The following is a 23,141-nucleotide window of genomic DNA, read 5'->3' on the forward strand; positions in this document are numbered from 1 at the left end:
TTTAATGGCTTATGAGCAAGGAATGATTTTTACATTTTAAAATAAAATTTTATTGCATTTAAAAATATAAAACCCATTCTTAGCTTACAGGCTGTACAAAAACATGCAGTCAGACTGGATTTGGCTCTTGGGCCATTGTTTTACCAATCCCTGAGCTAAAAGTCTATCACAAGAAAATCAAAACCACACTCTTCAAAATTATCAGTGACTCTAAGGTGCCAAATCCGATTGGTTTTCCTCATCCCTCTCGATCTCTCTTCAACTTTTAACACCTCTGAACACACTCACCTCCTGGACATTTCCTTCCCTCTAAGTTTCCATGATATGCTCTCTCCTGATTCTCCTTCCACCTATCCCACCACTCTTCAAGTCTTATTTTCTAGATCCTTTTTGAATCCTGCCTCTGTCATCTAACATGGTAACTATCCCTCCTACCGTTGGGTTACTGCTGGGATGTGCTAACCATATCACTCCTCTCCTGGACTATGGCAGTAGTTCCCTAATTGCTCTCCTTGCTCTCCCCAACTCCTGTTCATCCTATAATCAGCTTCCAAAATGATTTTCTTAAAGCATAGATCCGTCCATGTTACTCTGCCTTCTCAGTAAATGACAATGGCTCCCTATTATCTCTAGGATCAACTATAAAAACTTCAATTTGGCATTTAAAGCACTTCAACATGTCACACCTTCCTTCATTCCCAGTCTTCCTACAAGTTAATCTCCCCTACCCACCATACAATCCAATCATATTACTTGCTACTTCTCTTACAGGATACTCCATTTCCAGACTCCCTGTTCTCTCTCCCTCCAAAGTCTACCTTCTGCAGCAAGCTTCTCCCAGTCCCCTGGTCTGCTTGTCTGTCTGTCCCTCTATCTTCCATCTCTAGTGCATATATCAATTATCTGCATAGAATGTGAGCTCCTTGAGGGGACTCTTTTTGCCTTTCTTTGAATCCTCATACTCTACACAGCCCCTAACACATATTAATCACTTAATAACAGCTTGATGACTGACTTTTTCTAGGTCTCAGAGAGTAGAACAAGAAGAAATGGTTAGGAAGTTACAGAACATTTAGGTTACCATAAGGAAAGGTTCCCTGATGCAGCTACCCCAAAGTATGCCAGGCTCCCTCAGGAGGGAACAGATTCCTGCATTCCTGAGATCTCCAGACATAAACCAGATGACTACTTTTTGACACACAACAAGAAGAAATTCTTCTTTGGGTACACATTGAACTAAATGGCAGGTGAATATCCTCTTAATGCTAAGATCCTGTGATTCTATTTTATTCAAAAAATAATAAAAGTCTCTTATTTAAATAAACCATTTCATGAAGAGGTTTTAGACAAAACTCTTAGAAACATAAGCTGATACTGACATTCAAGGAATAGCACTTTATTCCAAAGACTAAACATTGCTTCCCCCAATTCCTTATTTGAGAACTTGAGAATGAGCTGATTGGCTCATTATTTATTTTAGTAGTCAATGCTAATGAATCTCTTTACCACTTATTTAAGAAAAAGCATGTTGATTATAACACAAAAATGTGCCCTATGTAACGCTTTATTTTGCCTGAAAGTTAGGTATAACAAGTAATTTGACTGTAATGAAATGAAGGAGGGAGAGTATCAGTTTTCAATGACATTCCTGAAAGTCTCTTCAGAGTAAAGAACGGTCCCTAGACCATTTTCTATTTTTAAAGTATTTTAAATCAAGCGTTGGCAAACTTGGGCTAAATCTGACCACTGCCTGTTTTTATACAGCTCGCAAACTAGCAACGGTTTTTATGTAAATACAATAAAACTTTATTAGATTAGTTTGCCAACCCCTAATTTAAGTGACTGGGCATTTAATAACCACCATTTAAAAATTATCAAAATTCTTAATATTTCAGTCAATGGATTAATGGGCAACCAAAAACAAAAAATGACTTCTCTTACTACTACTACTACTACTACTACTACTACTACTACTTTTATATAACTCCATGGTTTACAAACTATTGTGTGTGTGTGTGTGTGCACGCACGTGCGCACGCATGTGTGCATGTCTATGCATTTATATGTTTGTGTGTGTGCGCACAGGCACAAATGCAAGTAATACCATTTGATCTTCACAATAACCCTTGAGGTAGACATTGTTATTATCCCCATTATACAGATAAGGAAACTAAGGCTAACAAAGGTGAAATGGGGACAGAGTCAAGATGGTGGCTCAGAAACAAAGATAAAATGATTGGTCGCGAGGCATACAGCTAGTAAATGTCTGAGGCAGGATTTGAACTTTGATCTTCTTGTCTCCAAGTCAAGTACTTTATCTACTGTGCCATCTAGCTGCATCAAATAAAATAGAACAGTTTTGGAAATTAGTGGTTATCAAATAACTTCAAAGCAACAATCACTTGGTCCCTTTATTCTAAGAAAAGCAATTGCTTTAAACTTCAGCTAAAGAATTCCAAAAATATCCCTATCAGCTAGATACCAGGGACTTTTGATAAGAAGTAAAAGGCCAAGCATTTTTTTCTCATTTTACCTTCTCGGCAAATCCTGTCTAAATCTATATAAAATGAAAAATATTCAGAAGTAAAAAGTCACCCTTTGCTAAAGAATAGATAATATTAAGAAAACTATTAAATGGTAAGACTGGAATGAATGGTAATAAAGTACAAAAATTCAGTGCTTAAACTACAAACCTATTATTTTCATGAGTATGCCTATTACTAAATATCACGCTCTTGTTCTCTTACTGTAGTTTTTCTTTCCCTAAACAGTCACCCTTGAATATACTGAAGATAAGCAAAACAACTGTCATGTAAGATAAATGACTATTACTATATATCATAACCACAGTGATAATTTAATAATTTCTTCAACTTATGTAAATGAGAAGTTTAATCTTTAATTGTTAAGAATTCCTATACTGTTATTTGTCTAAAACAAAGAATCACTATTTATTTCGGCTTTATAACTTGGCTGGGATATTCATCATAGCATCATAGGAAAAAAATGTTTTTGATGGCCTGTTTAAATGGGGGGGGGGGGTGGCACAGAAATCCTATATCAGAGACTACTATGTAAAACCTTACTACTATGTACTATTAGTAGTACTATAGTTCAACTTACTACTATGTAAAACCTTAGTATCAGTGATAGCAATTAATAGTTTGGTAGAACACATTTCATTAAGTTTGGCTCTCCTAAAAAATTAAATATTAAGAGTCTTATCACATTTCAGTTTTGTCTTAATTTAAGAAAAAAATGAAATTTTGGTTAAACCTTTTATTATAGCCTTATTTCACCCTTAAAATTTCTTAGTATTAGAGGACCTTAAAGACCCTGAAAATAAACAAAGAAGGTCCAAGCCCAAAACATTGAGGCTAGGATTTAGCAAGAATTTTAGTAAATGCCATTCATCCTATCCCTTTCTCTACCAATGTCCGACAATCTCTTGGCCTAACAATTTTCCTTAGTGTAAGACTTCTAACACTTAAGTTTTATCAGTTCATCCGTGAATATTGAGTATAATATATCAGATGTTCAAGTATGTGTTCACATAAAAACATTCTGGACAGTAGTGCAGCATCAATCAATAAACATTAATTAAACACCTCCGGGGCAAAGTACTATGCTAAGTGTTCAAGATACAAAGAGGCAAAAGATGGTTCCTGCCTTCAAGGAGCTTACAATGTAATGGAAAACATGCAAACAAATACATGCAAAGCAAGTCATATACAGAATAAAGAAGAAACAATTAACAGAAGGAAGGAACTAAAATTATAATTAAAGATCACATTATTAAAAATTAAAAGAGAAATGTATCATAAGCCTCTCAAAGCAAATGGCAGAAGACATATTCCTAACTCAAAATGATTACATGGAATGGAAGAAGTTCTAGACAAATAAAATTAATGCACTTGGGAAACAAAGAGATGTGGTCAAATGGAAAAAATCTTTGAATCAAATTTCTCAGATAAGGTCTTATATCTAAGATACATAGAGATATACATATACATACACATACACATACCCACAAATAGATAGATATGGAGATATCTATACACATAAGAACAAAAGCCATTCCCAAACAGACAGGTGATCAAAGGATATGAACAGATCTTAAAAGAAGAACTACAAGCTAATAACAATCATATAAAAGAATGCTCCAAATCACTAAGAGAACTGCAATTCAAAATAACACTGATGGGGGCAGCGAGGTAGCACAGTGAGTAGAGCACCGGCCCTGGAGTCAGGAGGACCTGAGTTCAAATCTGGCCTTAGACACTTTGACACACTTACTAGTTGTGTGACCTTGGGCAAGTCACTTAACCCTAATTGCCCTGCCTTCCTCCCTCCAAAAAAAAAACCCCACCGAACAACAAAATAACACTAATGTTTCACCTTAGGTCCTGCAAACTAGCAAAGATGACAAAAGATGGTGATTATTAATGGTGGGAAGTAGGGATACTAGTGCATTACTGGTGGAGCTGTGAATCAGTATAACCATTTTGGAAAGCAATTTACTATTCAACAAATAAAGTGAGTAAAATTTCCATACCCTCTGAACCAAAGATTTCATTACTGAACTTATACCCCAAGGAAGTCAATGATAATAAGAAAGTCTCCATATATACCAAAATACTTATAGCAGCACTTTTAGTGATAACAAAGAATTAAAAACAAAGTAGATGCCCATCAATTGGGAAATGGATAAACAAATTCTGGCACACAACCGTGATGGAATATTACTGTGCTGTAAGAAAAGGCAAACATGATAGATACAGAGAATAGAAAGAGCAACATGAACTGATGCAGAGTACAGCAAGCAGAGCCAAGAAAACAAAAGCGATGACAACAAAATGTAAACAGAAACACCAGAAAAAAAATTTAAGTAAATATTGAAAAATTATAATGAAGCAGCATGAATGGAGAGATGAGAAGACTCTCTCACCTCTTTGCAGAGATGGGAGGTTCACAAGTGTTGTATACTATACGTATTTCTCAGACATTTTCAATGTGTTGATCAGTTAGTTGCATTGATTTTTTTTTCTTCCTCTTCTGCTGTCTTAAAAAAAAAAACCTATTTTTTACATGGGGTGGCTCTCTGAGAGGGGAAGGATAGGGATACTGAGGGAAAACGGTAATGTAAAAAAGATAAAAACCTACTAAAAAAGAAAAAAAAAGAAGAAAATAATGCAGTTGTCTACTTTTCTCCTTGTATTCAATTCTAGTTCCAGCTTACCGTCTATCTGCAGTGCCAATATTTTGCATACTGATAAACTGATTCAATAGGCTGCTACCCCCTCCCCGATCTGGACAATTGCCAGAGTCTAGACAGCAGGACTTTTCATTCATTTTGGTTTTCCAACATGGACAATTAGTAGGATCTGCTTTGAGTAATTGTGGCTATCACGGAGGAGGCTTGTTGAAATCAGCAGCATGTCACATTCAAACAAGAGAATCTGAAGAACTTCATGATTTATAGGGAATTACATTTCCATTTGACTCCAAGTATATATTTGTTTTATCAAAGGAACAAATCACCTGCTTCAATTGTTCCTTTCTTCCAGAATGCTTTTGCTTGGTTTCTCATGAATATGAAGTGCCTTATCATTAAATTAATGAGCCTGGAAGGAGTCTTACATTATCTAGTTCATTTATTCCCATCCTTCCTCTTACCTCAACCCCTAACTACTAACCAAGCAAAGCTACATTTAATATTATGGAATATTAGAGCTAGAAGAAATTTTAAGTTCATCATTCTAAAGAAATTAGGGCCTACTGAATTTTAGAAGTTAAAAGAAAGAGATGCCACTGTAATACATTCTAATGCTTTGTCAGAGAAACACACAATCCCCACACTCTTCTTCGCCAAAAACAGATTGATTAGGTACTTCTAAGAAGCAACTTCCCTTCTCAATCACATTAATACAAAATGATATTCTGGTTTCTGGTTCCTAAAGATTTAGAATACAAAATTAATTGAACACTGATTCATACAGAGAACATGTATTACACACCTCCTATATTCTCAAAGCACGGTGACTAACTCTAGGGAATACATAAAGAGAATTAATACAACATGGTCCTAAATAAAGTTTAATACCTTGATTCAACAATTACAAACACACATATAAACACTAATCATTTTAAATACTGTCAAGGATAATTTTGAATATCATTAAACATCTCTATGGCATATTATGTTTGCAAATAGTAACTATTAATTATTAATAGGTGCGATTAATATTTAACACATTATAGTTAACATGAGTTTCAAACATGGTTTGCTTTCAAAATTGAATGTCTTAATATCTCATTTCTCACCTGGATATACTACTTTGAGACCTCTCTGACTTTTCCACCATATCCCAGGAAACTCATTATTTGGAAAACCTCATCATCCTGAAAAATTCCATCAGTTTTGCTACTCTATCTCATCACCACCCACAGTATCTCTGATTGGAGGGTGAAGCCATGAACTCCCAAACTTCCACTGAAGGAAGAAGCTAAGCTCAGAACATCTTTCTCACCCTGCTACACTACTTTGGAACTTCTGTGACTTTTGTGCCATGTCCTCATATTAGGAAGTTTCTTCAGCCTCCCCTCGCCCACCTTCTCAGCTTTCTTTTCTGTGTTTTCTTCCCTATAAGATTGTGAACTCCTTGAGGGCAGGGACTGTCATTCTATCATTCTTTTTTTTTTTTAAAGTATCCCCAGCACTCAGCATAGTGTCTGACAAATAGTAGGTACTTAATAAATGCTTACTGATTGACTGAAATTTATTGGCTATGGCACTATTCTAATTACAGTAACATCTCATCTATCTCAATAATATATAATATTAAGAATTAGGTATTCCATAAGAATACATGCAAATTTGCCATATACTTGAAGTTTATCCCTTTTAAAGCTTACAATCTTTTTATAATTATTATGACTTTTATAACGATATAACTTATATAGAACAAACAGAAGTCATAGAGCACATTATTAATATAATATAATGAGGTGTTATAGCTTTCTTCTCTCCATTTTGAATATGAGATTGTCAGTTATTACTTCTCCCACCATCCTACCTGCTTCTAACAATCTCCCTTCTTCTATACTATAGTCACTAATCTTCCAAGGATTGAGAACCCAGATAACTAAATTGGTTATAAATTGATAAAGCTTAGAACAATGCCCTAAGTAAAGTGCATTGGTTTAGTGCAGGTTTTTTTCAGACAATAGGAGGACTTTTTTGCTTACTTTTAACATGAAGCTGACAATGTGTTTTGAAAGGATTGAGGCTGTTGAGAAACTAAGCACTAGGTTACGCACATGTTCTTATATGTGCCTTTTTATATACCTTTCTATTGGAAATTACAATTTAACATTTTAAATGACAACTTTGCTGATCTCACTACAGACTGAATTTATTTTTAATATAGAGTATAACCTTCCCTGTTCCAAAATAGCTCTAAGAGAAAATAAGTCTTACATATATCTGAAAGAGAGTCTGTTGTTGTCCACTGGGGAGAAACCTACAAGTAGGATACTGGGAAGGTGAAAGGGAAAAAGGAGATAGATTCCAAGTTCCTCCTGTGTCAGACTGGACTCCATATTCAGCATAAAGATCCAAAAAGGTCACATTTATCCGTGTTCACATACAAACACTAGACCAAAACCTATTTCAAAGCCAATGTAGAGAACTAATATAGAGATTACATCAATATCTTCTCCCCTCCATTAGTATAATTAAGGACTGATTATACTAAGGGGTCCAAATTCTATTCTGGACATTAAGATTCTCACAAACACTAATGAAAATTTTGTAATTTTTTTGTTTTAAATTTTCCCGGCAATTATGCATTCATTTTGTATATCTTCTCTATTAACTTACATATAAATATATCTCATCTCCCCTATAAAGTATCTGTTCCTTGAGGGCAGAGGCTATATCACTTTCATATTTGTATCCCCAATACCTAACAAAAAGCCTGACACATAATAAGCATTTTAAAAAATGCTTGTTGATTAATTATATGAAATTTGTAATTAAACTAGCCTGACCTCAAGGTATAATATTGTTTAAAGAAATGGAATCAGGTTCTAAAGAGAATTTCCAGAAAAAAAAAACCTGAATACATAAGAGAGACAGAGGTTCATAGCCTATTAACAATAAATATACAAACCTAAGGCATAAAACAATTTTAAAATTTATATTTTGCTTTGTACTACATCATTTTAAGTGTCAGATCATCTAATATGTTTCACCTAGCCCAACATAAAAGTTAGTTTATATTAATTAAATGCAAACCAACTGATGATGGTGGAAAATGATGTAGAAGCTTACTACATGGGAAGAGACAAATATTCTAGGCTTAAATATCTGTCTTGATATTCCCCATGGTGAAAATTTCACACCAAGATGACTTAGAGCTAAGTACTATTGAATTAGACTTTCTTTTGGAAGTAGATCACTCATTTATGGAAAAAGTTCAAAATTTACACTACTTACTTTCTAACATCTTAACTTAGCACCCTAACAGTAGTACTTTGGGGAATAGGTTTGCTTTCTTTCAAAACAGTCTACTTAAAATTGTGAAATAAAAACACTATGCTTATTTCATCATGATGTACAATTTTAAAGATTGATGTACAATTTTAAGTTACGTAAAACAACTTGATATAATCTAACTCAAGTACTGCCTGACTATATTTCAAACTATCTAAAATTATTATACTGAAGTAAATCTACATGTCTAACTAAGAAAAGAAGTTCTCAAAAATAACTTATCAAAATCATCTGCACAAAGTAGATTCAATGATTTGGAAAACATAAAATTGTAGAGAAACAAAACTATGTATTTCACATGAATGACCCAGAGGAAACATGCGAAACAAACACAATGCAGTCAAAACTTGAAGTCAACAACCCTGAGTTCTTCTCCTAACTGCTACTACATACCTGAATGACTTTAATTAAGCATGTCACTCAACTTTTCTGGGGTTCAGTTTTTTCAAATATAAATTTGGAGAGCCGGAATCTAATGAGATCTTTGAGGTCCCTTCCAACTCTATCATGTATAATTCTCCATTCTCTATTAATGGATATAATGTGATTAATATTAAATATATATTATAAAATATAAAAACAAGTGATGAAAATATTCAGAGGTGCTCATGACCCCACACAATCATTACTAAAATGCATTGCATGGATCTATAGTTTACTTTAAAAGTCGATGGCTTAAGGGTTTATTTTATATTTACTCCCAGGAACACTATTTATGAAATTAATTCACAGAATCTTTTTCTACTCAGAAACACATGAGAAGATCTTCTTTTCATTTTAGATGCTATACATGTTAAACCCAGAATCTATGTACGGCAACGGAAAAATGTCCCCAGCTTCAGGTACTCCTAAAAACTCCTAAAAGTTCATTTCATTAAATAGACACAGACTGCTAGTTTAGGAAAGCTGATTTTAAGGCACAACCTCATAAGTATCCAAACACCTCAGCAGACTTTTTTTTTTCCTCCAAAGACAAGTAGAAATTTCAGCTTATAAAACCACATTTGACTGACTCTTGCTATTTTCCTTAAGAGCCATACTAAAAAGATGGAAGGCACTCCTAATGAAAATATCTTTAGAGACAATTGTTTCAAAAACAGAAATAAAATATTGTCTAAGAAGGCTTTAGTTGTGAAATTCACTCCTAATGTGCCCAATCACTTTAGGAGTCCAATGGGGTTCTGTTCTGGGCACTCCTCTCTTCTCCCTCTATACTACTTCAGTTGGTGATCACATCAGTTCCCACAGATTCAGTTATCATATCTATGTTGATAATTCTCAAAACTAATTACCCATATCTAACCGCTCAGCTGACCCCCAGTTTCATATCTCCAATTGCCTATTAGAGACCTCAAAGTGGAGGTCCTGTAGACATCTTAAATTCAACAAATCCAAAACTGAACTCACTATCTTTTCCCCAAAACTTGCCCTTCTTCCAAATTTTCCTATTACTGTCAAGCACATCATCATCATCCCAGTCACTCAGGCTTGCAACCCAGGGTTCATCCCAGACTCCTCTCTCTCACACTCCATATCCAATCTGTTGCTAAGGCAGGTCAATTTTATCTTTGTAATATCTCTTGTACATGCCCACTTCTCTCCTCTGTCCGGACACCACCTGATGCAGGTCCTCATCACCTCACACCTGGACTGAAGCAATACCCTGTTGGTTGTTCCTCTGTCACAAGTCTCTCTCAACTCCAGTCTATTCAACTGTCAAAGTGATATTCCTAAAGTGCAATTCTAATCACATCACACTCCCCTAATCAATAAACTCCAGTGGCTTCCCATCACATCCAAGATCAAATATATAATCTTCTGTTTGATGTTCAGAGCCCTTCATAATCTAGCCTCTCCTCCACTATTCCAGTCGTCTCACACCTTACACCCCCTAACCCCAACATATTCTTTAATTCTTTGACACGCCTTCTTGCTGTTCCCCAATCAAGATCCTCCAGCTCCCAAATGTAGGCATTTTTACTGGCTGTCTCCCATAACTAGAACTCCCATCTTCATCTCTGCGTTTTGGCTTCCCTGGCCTACTTCAAGTCTCAGCTAAAATCTCATCTTCTACAAGGAAGTCTTTACCGATCCCCCATAATTCTAGTACCTTCCTCTATTGAGTATCTTCAATTTATACTCCGCATATCTTGTCTGTACATACGTGTTTGCAAGTTGTCTCCCCCATTAGACTCTGCATCCCTGAGAGCAGGGATTAATCATCTTTTGCCTTTCTTTACATCCCCAGAACCTAGCACAGTGCCTGGCACATAACAGGTGCTTAATAAATATCTATTGACTAACTGACTGACTGATAAAGCCCAGGTTTACTGATATTCACAGTTCAGTAAAAAAAATTCCCTCAGTTTAAGCTTGTATCTATCTGAGAAACCTAAATACTCAGTAATAAGAAGGGCCTTTTCACCTGTAAGGCACCTATGACCCTTTAGCGAACAATTCAGGCTTCAGAAATGAGTAGCTGTCCATGTAGCTATCCAAACATAAACAGCAAACTTTTTTTTCAAAGATTAATTTGATTTTTATTACAATAATAGTAATGTCTAACATTTACATAGAATATGAAAGTTTGCAAAGTGCTTTACAATTATTAACATATTTGATCTTCACAACAACACTGGGAAGTAGATACTATTATTATCTCACTTTTACAAATGAAACAACTGAGGCTGGTAGAGGATAAGTGAGTTATCAAGGATCATACAGATAGAAAGTTCTGAAGCAGGTTTTGATTTCAAGCCTTTCTAACTCCAGGCCAGGTGTTCTAACTACTTCACCACTTACCTGCCCCTATTAGGCAACTAAACTCACAAAAGTAGCAAATTTATTTGTGAATAGTCTTCTTGAATCACTGTATTAACTATAGGCAAATAACCTATTCATTATTTTGACATATTTAGCTAGAATCATAACAAAGAAAATAATTTAGAACAAAAAACTTATACTTATTTTGAGTACTTTCTATTCAGTCAGCTTCAGACATTATATAGCTACAAAGAAGGCTTTTGAAATGAACAAATATTCTCATATCTAGAGAAAAGAGTATGTACATTTATCTCCATATTCAATAAATCTTAGCAAGGACTTACTTGCTACTCCTGAAGCAAGGCCATAAAGCAATCCTCCACCGTCTGATTGCTGCTCAAAGACATGGGTCCCAGGGGGAGGTCTCTTTTCTTGTCTAATGAAGTTATACAGTAAGGTCTTCACAAGTCTGCTGGTATAAGGAAGACTGTAAAAAAAGAACATTTCAACAGTTATCCAATTCAGACGGTTTGTGATAATGAAATGGAGATGAATAACTTAATGTCATTAACAGTCCCATAATAAAAAGGGTTGTTGCATATTGTTATTAGCAGAAATGCTGAGCCTAAGGACAAGCACTGTGAGGACTCCACAAGAAGAGAACAGAGGACCAGGTACATTGTCTTGGGCCATATGTATTACTTATACATGTGCCTTGCTACAACTGTACTCTTAAGTTTGCCAACTTTTCCCAATGGCCTTGTGTATATTTGTAAAAGAGTGTACCCTAGGCTTATGTGAAGGGAAAGAAGGATATTTTGTAGCCACTCATTTTACTCTGCCATATCAGTAAATTAGCTGAGCTGTGTTTACTATCTACTTACAGGCAAGCTCACCAGTGGGGGCTTATAAGCAATAGTTTAAGTGTACACCCAAATACCCTAAAACCTAGAGGCAGTTGTTGACCTCTGGGGGAGCCAATCCATGAGTCACAGTTGTCATCTAACTCTTAGAAGGATGTTACATTCACTTGAGGGGAGTGAAAATAAGAAGGTATAATAAAAATATCCAGAAACTGCTATCAAAACTCCAAGTCAGGATGGGGGGAGCCAAGATGGCAGCTGGAAAACAGGGATTCACATAAGCTCTCCCCCAAATCCCTCCAAACACCTGTAAAATGGCTCTAAACAAATTCTGGAGCTACAGAATCCATGAAATAACAGAGGGAAGCAGGTCTCCAGACTAGGACTGCCTGGATGATCACTGGGAAGGGTCTATCACACTATGCTGGGAGTGGAGTGCAGCCCAGCACAGACCATGCCAGGAATGACTAGATAGGGAATAGATTGGGTGGAGCAGGCCTTAGGGCTATGAATCACTGAGCTGTAGCAATTACCAGACTTCTCAATCCACAAATGCCAAAGACAACGTAGCAGGTCAGTGGGAAAACTGCTGGATTTGGGTGAGAGAAGTGTGTGGTCTGGCCCCAGCCCAGGGGGCAGCGGAGGTGGCACAGTGGCAGCAGAAGCAGGAAGCTCGGGCAGTTGCTTCCAAAGTTCCAGCTGCTTCCCGCCCCAGTCCCACCTGGTGAGAAGAATCAAGCAATGGATCAGAGAGGGAGTGCAGGGAGCACTTTGCTTGCACAGAGGCAGGGTTCTCTTGCTTTACCCAGCTTGGATCTGGGTCATGGTCCTGGTTGGTGGTTCTTGGGGGTGGCGGAGTTCTGCTGTGGCAGAACTTGCTATGTAGAAGTAGCTCTGAAAACAGCAGTGCTTGGACCCTAAAGCTTGGGACAAACTACTCTCGACAAGCAGTCATACCCTGACAAAAAGCTCAAGGGTCAAGTAGGTGGCTGAGAACATAAACAGGCAGTGAAAACGGACTCAGATTCAGACTCCGACTTTAGAATCATTTTTTTTTTGGTGACAAAGAAGATCAAAACATACAGCCAGAAGAAGTCAACAAAGTCAAAGAGCCTACAACAAAAGCCTCCAAGAAAAATATGAATTGGTGTCAGGCCATGGAAGAGCTCAAAAAGGATTTGGAAAAGCAAGTAAGAGAAGTAAAGGAAAAATTGGGATGAGAAGTCAGAGTGACATGAGAAAACCATGAAAAACAAGTCAATGAATTGCTAAAGGAGACACAAAAAAATACTGAAGAAAATAATAACTTAAAGAATAGACTAACCCAAGTGTCAAAAGCGCTTCAAAAAGCCAATGAGAAAAAGAATGCCTTGAAAGGCAGAATTAGCCAAATGGAAAAGGAGGTCCAAAAGACCACTGAAGAAAATACTACCTTAAAAATTAGATTGGAACAAGTGGAAGCTAGTGACTTTATAAGAAATCAAGATATTATAAAACAGAACCAAAGGAATGAAAAAATGGAAGACAGTGTGAAATATCTCATTGGAAAAATCACTGACCTGGAGAACAGATCCAGGAGAGATAATTTAAAAATTACTGGACTACCTGAAAGCCATGATCAATAAAAGAGCCTAGACATCATCTTTCAAGAAATTATCAAGGAAAACTACCGTGATATTCTAGAACCAGAGAGTAAAATAGAGATTGAAAGAATCCACAGATCTCCTCTTGAAAAAGATCCCAAAAAGAAAACTCCTAGGAATATTGTTGCCAAATTCCAGAATTTCCAGGTCAAGGAGAAAATAAATACTGCAAGCACCCAGAAATAAACAATTTGATTATTGTGGAAACACAATCAGAATAACACAAGATCTAGTAGCTTCTATATTAAGGGACCGAAGAGCTTGGAATACAATATTCCGGAGGCCAATGGAGCTAGGATTAAAACCAAGAATCACCTACCCAGCAAAACTGAGCATCATGCTCCAAGGCAAAATATTGACTTTCAATAAAATAGAGGACTTTCAAGCTTTCTCAATGAAAAGACCAGAGATGAATAGAAAATTTGACTTTCAAATACAAGAATCAAGAGAAGCATGAAAAGGTAAACAAGAAAGAGAATTCATAAGGGACTTACTAAAGTTGAACTGTTTTGTTTACATTCCTACATGGAAAGATGATGTGTGTAATTCACGAAACCTTTCTCAGTATTAGGGTAGTTGAAGGGAATGTACATATATATAGACAGGAGGCACAGGGTGAGTTGAATATGAAGGGATGATACCTAAAAACATAAAATAAATTTAAGGGGTGAGAGAGGAATATATTGAGAGAGGGAGAAAGGGAGAGATAGAATGGGGTAAATTATCTCACATAAAAGTGGCAAAAAAAAACAGTTCTGTTGGAAGGGAAGAGGGGGCAGGTGAGGGGGAATGAGTAAATCTTACTCTCACTGGATTCAACGTGAAGAGGGAATAACATACACACTCAAATGGTTATCTTACTCCACAGGAAAGTAAGGGAAAGGGGATAAAAAAAGGGGGGGGGAGGGCAGATAGGAGGAGGAGGTAACCAAAAGGGACAGGGTCAAGGCAGAAAACTGAATAAAGGGGGACAGGATAGGATGGAAGGAAATATAGTTAGCCTTTCACAACATGAGCAGTGTGGAAGTGTTTTCCATAATGATACAGGTGTGATCTATGTTGAATTGCTTGTCTTCCTAGGGAGGGTGGGTGGGAAGGAAGAGGGAAGAGAATTTGGAACTCAAAGTCTTAAAAGCAGATGCTCAAAAAAAAAAGCTGTTGTTTTTTGTTTTTTGGGGTTTTTTTGCATGCAGCTGGGAAACAAGATATATAGGGATTAGGGCATAGAAATCTATCCTGCCCTACAAGAAAGTAAGGGGAAAGGGGATGGGGGAGGAGGGGGGTGACAGAAGAGAGGGTTGACTGGGGAAGGAGGCAATCAGAATATATGTCATCTTGGAATGAGGGGGAGGGTAGAAATGGGGAGAAAATTTGTAACTCAAAATCTTGTGGAAATCAATTTTAAAAACCAAAATATTAAATAAAAATGATTTTTAAAAAGAGCCTAGACATCATTTTTCAAGAAATTATCAAGGAAAATTGCCCTGATATTCTAGAACCAGAAGGTAAAATACAAATTGAAAGAATCCACCAATCCCCTCTTGAAAAAGATCCCCAAAAGAAAACTCCTAGGAATACTGTCACCAAATTCCAAAGTTCCCAGGTCAAGGAGAAAATATTGCAAGCCGCCAGAAAGTAAAAATTTGAGTATTGTGGAAATACAATCAGGATAACACAAGATCTAGCAGCTTCTACATTAAGGGATCAAAGGGCTTGGAATATGATATTCTGGAGGTCAAAGGAGCTAGGATTAAAACCAAGAATTACCTGTCCAGCAAAACTGAGTATAATGCTCCAAGGCAAAATATGGACTTTCAATACAACAGAGGACTGTCCAGCTTTCTTGATGAAAAGACCAGAGCTAAATAAAAAATCTGACTTTCAGATACAAGAATCAAGAAAAGCATGAAAAGGTAAACAGGAAAGAGAAATCCTAAAGGACTTACTAAATTTGAACTGTTTTGTTTACATTCCTACATGAAAAGATGATATTTGTAACTTATGAAACCTTTCTCAGTATTAGGGTAGTTGAAGAGAATATACATACATACAGACAAAGGGCACAAGTTGAGCTGAATATGAAGGGATGATATGTAAAAATAAATAAATACAAGTAAGGGGTGAGAGAGGAATATATTGGGAGGAGAAAGGGAGAGACTGAATGGGATAAATTATCTCACTTAAAAGAGGCAAGAAAAAGCAGTTCTATTGGAAGGGAAGAGGGGACAGGTGAAAGGAAATGAGTGAATCTTGTTCTCATGGGATTTGACTTAAGGAGGGAATAACATACACACTCAATTGGGTATCTTACCCTACATGAAAGTAGGGGGGGAAGGGAATAAGAAAGGGAGGATGATAGAAGGGAAGGCATATCAGGGGAGGAGGTAATCAAAGGCAAACACTTTTGAAAAGGGACAAGGTCAAGGGAGAAAATTGAATAAAGGGGGACAGTATAGGTTGGAAGGAAATATAGTTATAGTCTTTTACAACATGACTATTATGGAAGTGTTTTGCATAATGATACATGTGTGGCCTATGTTGAATGTCTTGCCTTCTAAAGGAGGGTGGGTGGGGAGGGAAGAAGGGAGAGAATTTGGAACTCAAAGTTCTAAAAACAAATGCTCAAAAAAAGTTGTTTTTACATGCAACTGGGAAATAAGATATACAAACAATGGGGTATAGAAATATATCTTGCCCTACAGGAAAGTAAGGGGAAAAGGGATAGGGGTGGGGAGTAGGGTGACAGAAGGGAGGGCAGACTGGGGAAGGGACAATCAGAATATATGCCAGGTTGGAATGAGGAGGAGGGTAGAAATGGGGAGAAAATTTTTAACCTAAAATCTTGTGGAAATCAATGTTAAAACTGAAAAAAATTAAATAATAAAATGATTTTTAAAAAAACTGCAAACCAGGCATAATTTCTTGAATTCTAGGGGTTCAAAGGACTTTTTTCAAATATAGGATCAAATTATAGACCCCCAAAATTCATCATCATAAAAAGGAGGCATAACACTGGACATGGCTCATATATTCTTAAGTAATGAGATTGTAAAATGAATTGAAAAAGGAAAAAAACTCACTACATGCAATAAACAGATAATAAAGTGAATCTCAGTATTTCAGAGGCAATGACAATGGAAATTTAAAACTCCCTAAACTTAGGTTTAAAATCAATTTTGAAAAATCATGAAATCCATCTCACTGTCTTCTATCAAATCTAAAACTATATCCTCTCATCCTCTACTTGTGAAAAATATACAAGGAATGAGATGCTCCTATTTTTTTTTGATAACACAGTGGAGTTTACAACTACAATATGCTGGAAATTCTTATTAATATCGAAGCTAAATCCCCCAAACTACAAATTAAATTTATCCATTTTTGTCTCATATTTGGTACAAATGAAGAATCAGTTGCTAATATCAATCAATTAATGAATTCTCATTTATTAAATGCCTGCTATATGCCAAGTCAGGCAGCTAGAGGCTCAGTGAATAGAGTGCTGGGCCTGGAGTCAGGAAGACCTGAATTCAAATCCAGCCTCAAACACTTATTAGCTATGTGACCTTGGGCAAGATACTTAAGCTTTGTTTGCCTTAATCCACTATAGAAAGAAATGGCAAACCACTCCAATATCTTTGCCAAGAAAATCCCATGAACAGTTTAATCCACAGGGTCACAAAGAGTCATACATGAATGAATGACTGAACAACAACGATGGGCCAGATAATGTACAAGGAGATAGGGGAAAAAAATTAAAGAGTCTCTGTCATCCAGAGTTTACCTTCTTCCAAGGGAGCCATGTACACAAATACAGTACTGTATAAATAAAACACATAAAAAATGAATTCAAAGTATAATGGAACTGAGGGGAGAGAAACATCTACCTGGAAGAATCAGGAAAGAATTCAAGTAAAAGGCATTACCTAAGAAGAATTTTGAGGGAAACAGGAATTTTAAGAGGAAATGAGGTAGGATTGTGTCCCAGATATGGGGTCTAGCCATTACCAAGGTGTAGAGACAGGAGATGCAGTGCTGTGAGTGAGGAATGAATGAGGCAGTTAAGGAGAGCAGCAGAGAGAACCTTGGACTTGGAATCAGGAAGACCAGAGCTCAAACTCAGCCTGAGACACTTTCAAGAAAGTCACTTAAGCACAGGCACCCCCAGTTTCCTCACCAGTAAAATAAGTTGGGGGTTAATAGCACCTATCTCACTGAGCTATTGTGATGATAAAATGAGCCAATGTGTGTAAAGCACTTTGTAAAACTTAAACTAGAAAAAGCTAATTATAATAATTATTATGAGACAAGGAATTCTTATTATCATTATGATTACTGTCATGATCACTTACAAGGAACACCAAGAAGGCCAGTTTGGCTGGACCACAGAGCACAGGAGTAAACAATATTTTTCTTTCTAAACCAGATCTGAATTTCCTCAGAACTCTCAGTGAGGAATTTCCCCTGCCAGTGGTACCTTCTCTGCACTTCATCATCTTTAAAGTGAAAATACAATATCCTCCTATTTATAAAACATCATCCATGCCTTCTCCCAGAACCAAGAATGCCAATTCCTTTCTACTTAAGTTCTTCCAAATGTACCACTTTTATAACTCTATCCCAACTTTATGGAGTTTTGTAGAATTCATCTAAAATGGCAGGCAGAAAATATAAAACACTTCTCACTCTCTAGACCAGGCGTGGGGAACCTGCGGCCTCAAGCCCACATGTGGCTTTCTGGGTCCTTGGATGCGGCCATTTCACTGAGTCCAAGTTTTCAGAACAAATGCTTTCAGTAAGGTGATTTGTTCTTCAAAGTTTGGAGTCTGTTAGAGGGTCACACTTGAGGCTAGAGGGCCACCTGTGGCCTCGAAGCCACAGTTTCTCCACTCCTGCTATACCTTTCTACCACTCTGTAAGAGCCTTTTTACCCTAAAGATGCCTCTTATCCCATAGCCCCTTGCTCTGACTGCTGACCTCCTGCCCAGGGCCACCATTTCATAAACCATTCAAGCCATTCAAGCTCACTTCTCTTCCAACAGAAATGGAGGAAGAACGAAAAAGGATATCAGCCAAGGACAGCAAAAGCAACAGAGTGGTAGCAGAGAGACCAATGAGAGGCTTCGTTCTAAATGTACATAAAGAGACATGGGTGATGATTGACATCTGGTGGAGGTAACACTGAAGACAGAGGACAGTGGACAGAGGGCATTATAGACAGAAGCTAGTGACACCCTCCAAACAAGGGAATCAATGTTGTTTTGTGGGACTACATTGCAACATGGAGGATACATGAAAGGGACGGAGAGGAGGGAGATAGGAATTTGTGATGTGCCCAGGGCAAATCAAGGAGTAGAAATGAGGGGAAGTGACCTCTATGGTCACAAAAAGAGCCTACAGAAGAGTAGGTAAGAAGGAGGAGAGAAAATTAAAAATGGTAGATGGAGAGGAAGGAGGCCTTACTTTGATGGTGGGAGGTAGGTGGGAGGAGGGGAGGGAGGGTTTCTACTAATAAATGCTCACATGGGTCAAGAGAGATGATCTGTGAAAGAAGATGGAGACTTCACTGTGTGTGATCCAAGGAATTTGGTACTTGAAGAATCTACTTGTCTGATGTTGGGGAGGGGGAACTGTAATCACTGGGGGTGCTTAGCAGTTGGGGGAGTAAGAACATGAACCCAGGGAGATTTTGAGACAAACATGTGGGTGGAGGGGAGAGGAAGGAAAGGGGAGAAGAAGGCATGAAGAGAAGAGGGTATAGATCAGTGGCATGATGTACAATCAAAGACATGGTACGGGAAGGGCCTTACCATAGGGTAGTGTTCTCTCTGACACCTGAAATAATTGGCATTGTTCTGGAAGTGAGCCACAATGAAAAGGGGAAATCCACAGGGCAAGCTCCACAAAGCAGTGGCAGAAATTGCCTTCAGTGGAGGGCCTAGAATGGATACTTTGGAACCTTTGATTCCATGCGGAATCTTTTTCTCCAGAGAAAAGAGAGAGATTAGATAATCACAGAGGTCATGAATCAGAGAATGATAGTCTAGAGTAGAACAGAGAGGATAAATAATGGAGAGACAGAAATTATTTTTGGAAAGGCATGCAAAAAACAAAATTTTAAACACTAATGATAAGGACCAGTTAAAGGGAAGGAGAGGAAGGGGGAATCTACTTAACTGAGAGAGGAAAAGGGGAAAGAATTGTATAACCAAATAAAAACAAGAGGAAAAAAGAAATTAAAAAGCCAAGAACCCAAAGGGAAGGGGGTAATAAAAAAGAGATGGGAATCATGGGTGAGAATAAGGAGAACAAGGTAATCTTAAAAAAAAGATTAAAGTAAAGTAATTGAAGGAATATAGTATTTTAACACTATAGTGTTTAGAGCAGACGGGGTAGAAATCTTAACTTTAAAAAAAAAAAACAACAGTATTTGATAAAAAAAAAAGTACCAGAAGCAGATGGAGGAAAATATAAACCTAACTCTCAAAAGCTTAAATGTGAAGGGATTAAACAATCCACTAAAATTAAAAAAGGGACAGACTGGAGAAGAAAACAAAACCCTACAGTCTGTCATTTATAAGAATCACATTTAAAAACTAAGATACGCAAGATAAAAACTGAGGGGATAGAAAAATATTTACTATGCATTAAGTGAACTTTTAAAAAACAGGAATTGTAGTCATGCTATCTGACAAAAAAAAGCAAACAAAAAAACTGTTGAAGTGCTTACTGTAAGGCAGGCTGTATGTGAAGCACTGGGGATATAACGAAAGGCAGCAAGTTAATGGGGACAGGAAAGACTTTTAAAGAAGGTGAGATTTTAGCTGGGACCTGAGGGAATCTAAGGAAGCCAGGAGTTAAGAGATGAGGAGGGGGAAGAATTCAAGGAATGGTGGACAGCCAGTGACTATGTAGAGTCAGGAGATAGAGAATCATGTTTAGCAAAAAACAAAGAGAGCCGTGTCACTGAATCACGGAGGAAAGTAAAATGGAAGAAGACTAGAAAGGCAAGAAGGGGCTTTAAAAGCCCCCAAAAAGGATTATATATGCTGATCTTGAAGGTAATGGGGAGCCACTGCAATTGATAAATGAGGAAGTGACACGGTCAGATCTATACTTTAGGAAGATCACTTCGACAGGTGAGTAGAGGCTAGATTGGAGTGGGGAGAGTCTTGAGACAGGGAGACCATCCAACAAGCTTTCAAATATCTTGCGAATTGATCTAGTAATGCTTTCAAGATTCAGCACATATTTCTTCAAAGTGCCTTTTGTCTGCTCTAGGTCGCCCAAATATCATTAATACCTTGATATTACACAGTTGCAAATCAGAGAAAGCCAATTAAAATTGTAGATGATCAATACGCCAATAGAGAGATGCAGAGAAAGGTGTCAGGAGGCTGTAGTAGCACATTGCAAACAATGACTTGCAAATAAGAAGTGATGTAAAAAATATCAACCAGGAAACTTATACTTAGAAAAGGAGGTGGACTACTACTGATAATATTAGACTAGACTCCAAAGAATGTTAAAAGATCTAAAGGAATCCCTAAACTGGGTTCAGGAGGTTCTCCCTCTCTCTCTCTATGAATATATATATATATATATGTGTGTGTGTGTGTGTGTGTGTGTGTGTGTGTGTGTGTGTGTGTGTGTGTGTGTGTGTGTGTGTGTGTGTATATATATATATATATATATATATATATATATATATACACACACACACATATATGGGAGAACATAAAAGAGAATCACGTAGGATGAGGAAGCATACATAGGCTGCAACCTGGACCAGTGGAGAAAGTATCCACATTGATGAGATTATGAATCTATTAAGTATAGTGGGAAGAGTGATAGATTTGGAGTTGAAACAGTTATGTTCAAAGCCAACTATGCCACTCATTGTAGTACAAGTTGCTTAACATGTCTGGGCCTCAGTTTGCTCCTAAGGAAATGAGAGGGTTAGATGAGATTGGTGGCTCTCAAACTTTTTGATCTCAGGACTTCTTTACACTATTAAAAATCGACACGGGGGGCGGAGCCAAGATGGCAGCTGAAAAGCAGGGACTAGCGTGAGCTCCCCTCCGAGTCCCTCCAAAAATCTATAAAAAATGGCTCTGAACCAATTCTAGAACTGCAGAACCCACAAAAGAGCAGAGGGAAGCAGAGATCCAGCCCAGGACAGCCTGGATGGTCTCTGGGTGAGGTCTATCCCACACGGAGCTGGGAGCAGAGAGGAGCAGAGCTCAGCATGGGCGGGTGGACCAACCAGACCAGGAGCTGGGAGGAGCATGCCCTAGAGCCCTGAATCAGTGAGCTGCAGCAGTTACCAGACTTCTCAACCCACAAACACCAAAGACAACAGAGAAGGTTAGTGGGAAAAGCTGCGGGAGTGGAAGGAGTTCTCGGTTTGGCTACTGCCCAGGGGCAGCGGCGGTGAGACAGCTACAGAACTACAGCTGCAGTTGCTTCCAGCCCCAGGCCCACCTGGTGGGAGGAATTAAGTGGCAGATCAGAGCAGGAGTGAAGAGCCTGCTGAAGATCTAAGTCCAGTCCAGGTTGGGGGTTCTTGAGGAAGAAGGAGTGCTGGTGTGGCAGAGCTGGCGCATCACCCCAAGCTTGGAACATAGAACTCTTTAGTCTACAAGCAGTCATACCCCGCTGAAAAACTCAAGGGTCAAGTTAGTTGGTTGGGAATATGGCCAGGCAGCAAAAACACACCCAGATTCAGTCTGAGCCTTTGGAATCTTACTTTGGTGACAAAGAAGATCAAAACATACAGCCAGAAGAAGTCAACAAAGTCAAAGAGCCTACAACAAAAGCCTCCAAGAAAAACATGAACTGATCACAGGCCATGGAAGAGCTCAAAAACGATTTGGAAAAGCAAGTTAGAGAAGTAGAGGAAAAATTGGGAAGAGAAATGAGAAGGATGCAAGAAAACCATGAAAAACAAGTCAATGAATTGCTAAAGGAGACCCAAAAAAATGCTGAAAAATATACTGAAGAAAACAACATCTTAAAAAAATAGACTAACTCAAATGGCAAAAGAGCTCCAAAAAGCCAATGAGGAGAAGAATGCCTTGAAAGGCAGAATTAGCCAAATGGAAAAGGAGGTCCAAAAGACCACTGAAGAAAATACTACCTTAAAAATGAGATTGGAGCAAGTGGAAGCTAGTGACTTGATGAGAAATCAAGATATTATAAAACAGAACCAAAGGAATGAAAAAAATGGAAGACAATGTGAAATATCTCATTGGAAAAACCACTGACCTGGAAAATAGGTCCAGAAGAGATAATTTAAAAATTACTGGACTACCT

The 23,141-nt window shown here is 37.6% G+C and overlaps 1 protein-coding gene across 2 annotated transcripts in view; it reads right to left on the bottom strand.

Annotated features, from left to right (window-relative positions):
• DYM (dymeclin) overlaps positions 1-23,141 on the bottom strand; it is a 622,593-nt gene that overhangs the window by 448,436 nt on the left and 151,016 nt on the right. For both annotated transcript variants that reach the window (XM_036759110.1, XM_036759118.1), the window contains exon 8: positions 11,665-11,807. In XM_036759110.1, the coding sequence (XP_036615005.1) occupies positions 11,665-11,807 (143 nt within the window). The remainder of the gene's footprint in view (positions 1-11,664; positions 11,808-23,141) is intronic.

Source organism: Trichosurus vulpecula, chromosome 1, assembly GCF_011100635.1.
Source record: "Trichosurus vulpecula isolate mTriVul1 chromosome 1, mTriVul1.pri, whole genome shotgun sequence".
Lineage (NCBI taxonomy): Eukaryota > Metazoa > Chordata > Mammalia > Diprotodontia > Phalangeridae > Trichosurus > Trichosurus vulpecula.